The following is a 1,977-nucleotide window of genomic DNA, read 5'->3' on the forward strand; positions in this document are numbered from 1 at the left end:
ATATATATATATATATATATATATATATATATATATATACAAATGTAGCAGTGAAATATTTGGTGCCACTTAAAGGAGCCACTTTTGATTTTTACCCTCCAAGAAGTCTCATTTTCCCCACCTCCACTCTGCATTAAAGTTTTCCTTCCAGTTGCATCAGTCTTTCAAAGCCACAATCAGTTGAGCAGCTCTGGCTCGTTGCTCATGTGTTTCTAGTGCGCTGCGCAGATAATCAAAACAGTTTACCTGAACTCTGATTAGCACAATTTGTTGCTCTCTACAATGGAAGGATTCTGCCAGTTCTCTAGAGAAAAGCTTTTGATGTGGAAAAAAAAAAAGCAACAGCATTGGAAAAAAGAAAATCTGGATTTTGAAATGGCATCAACTTAACTCCAAAGTTTAACGTTCATTTTCAGTAGCTTCAACCTTAAAGACGTATGCCAACTTGGACTAAAGGAAGAACCCTTCATGTCCGATGTGTGTTGTTCTATTAATTCCTGCTCTGGTTGTTTGTGTCCCTCCATTTGCTTTGTCTACTGTGCATATGTTGCATTTGAAGTGAGAATAGTTGAGGGGCTCTTAAGTGGAAGCCAGGATCAGGGGATGAATGGAGTTACTATGACACCAGACACAAGCACCTCCACTCCAGCAGCTTCCTCTGTTTCTCCAGCCTCCCCTGATGTTTCACTCTCAATCAGCCTGGATTTTTACCTCCCATTGTTTCTCCTCTCCCCTCTGTCGCCTTTCTTTTGCATCTTTTAGTTTCTGCGTATGGTCTTTCATTTAGTTGAGCTCCTCTGCCTAAATGGATCAATGTAACACTTCCCTGTGCTTTCTCAGTCTCATGCTCTGTTTTCTGTTTCTCTTTTCTTTTTTTTTTTTTAATCCTCAACAGACAACCGCCGCGTACTCCTGGAAAGGTCTCGCTCCCGCCACAATGCAAACTACCAGGGTCGGTGATTACCCGCGCCTACCACAAAACGCTAGACAAGTGCCAAAGAGGCCTGCGATGACGAGATGAGGAAGACGCCTGCCGGAGGGACAGACCACCTCTCACTGTGGCACACACACACACCCATCATACACACCACCAAGTATAGAACAAAAACGACCGAAGAAGACATTTTACATATTTATTCATTAAGTCGTCTTCTCACTTTGATTTAAAAAATAAGGCCTCTGCTTTTTGAAAAATCATATAAGGTATTTGAAAACCTATTTTAATCTTTTTGTAATCAAAATATCACAAATCAAACGTGGAATATAGACGTTCTCATGAAGGACTACATGCTTAGAACAGAGGAAGGCGGGCAGCTCTCCTTTAAAAAACAAGTTGTCTCGGCAAGTCTTAACCGAAATGAGAACAGCTTGTTAATGTTTGTTTCTTGCCAGCGACAAAGACAAATTTCAATAATAATCATGTCTTCGAATTCTAACAAAGCCACAAGAACTGTTCACTGTCTACACATAAGATGCATTTTAATTGATGTCTAATAGTTTCAGGTGCTGATCCTGGGGTCACTTCTGCCGTTAACATGCAGAGACTCCGATTTTTAAAAGTGTCCCACAGTCAGGAGGAACTTTCATGATTTTCTTAATCATCCTTAAGATCACAGAGAAGTGAGGGACACGTCAAGATACAAAGGTATTGCAACATTTTATGGCACTTTTAAAACATGAAGGCTATAAAAGATGAAAACCTTCCTGTGATAATATGTGAATGTTGCCCCTATTATTATTTTTATTTTTAATTAGTGTTTTGTAAAAAAAAGGCAAGAGCATGTTTGGTTAATATAATTTAATTAATGTAAATAGAACATTTGTTTTACTGTATACAAACTGACATGTTGCCAAGTATACTTTACATTATAGGAAACAGTCTGGGCTGTTTTAATCCTTAAAGAAATAGTTGACACATTTTGAAGTGACGTAACATGAAAAGGTTATAAACAATTATCATTTTCTTTGTTATAAACA

The 1,977-nt window shown here is 38.2% G+C and overlaps 1 protein-coding gene across 1 annotated transcript in view; it reads left to right on the forward strand.

The window, feature by feature from the left end:
* Positions 1-1,196, forward strand: part of diaph2 (diaphanous-related formin 2) — a 461,650-nt gene extending 460,454 nt beyond the window's left edge. Inside the window, exon 30 of the mRNA XM_037675202.1 lies at positions 896-1,196. Within this exon, the coding sequence (XP_037531130.1) occupies positions 896-960 (65 nt within the window). The 3' untranslated portion in view covers positions 961-1,196. The remainder of the gene's footprint in view (positions 1-895) is intronic.
* The last annotated feature ends 781 nt before the right edge of the window (positions 1,197-1,977 follow it).

The sequence above is a fragment of the Nematolebias whitei genome, chromosome 4, assembly GCF_014905685.2.
Source record: "Nematolebias whitei isolate Nwh7 chromosome 4, NemWhi1, whole genome shotgun sequence".
In the NCBI taxonomy this organism is placed as follows: Eukaryota; Metazoa; Chordata; class Actinopteri; order Cyprinodontiformes; family Rivulidae; genus Nematolebias; species Nematolebias whitei.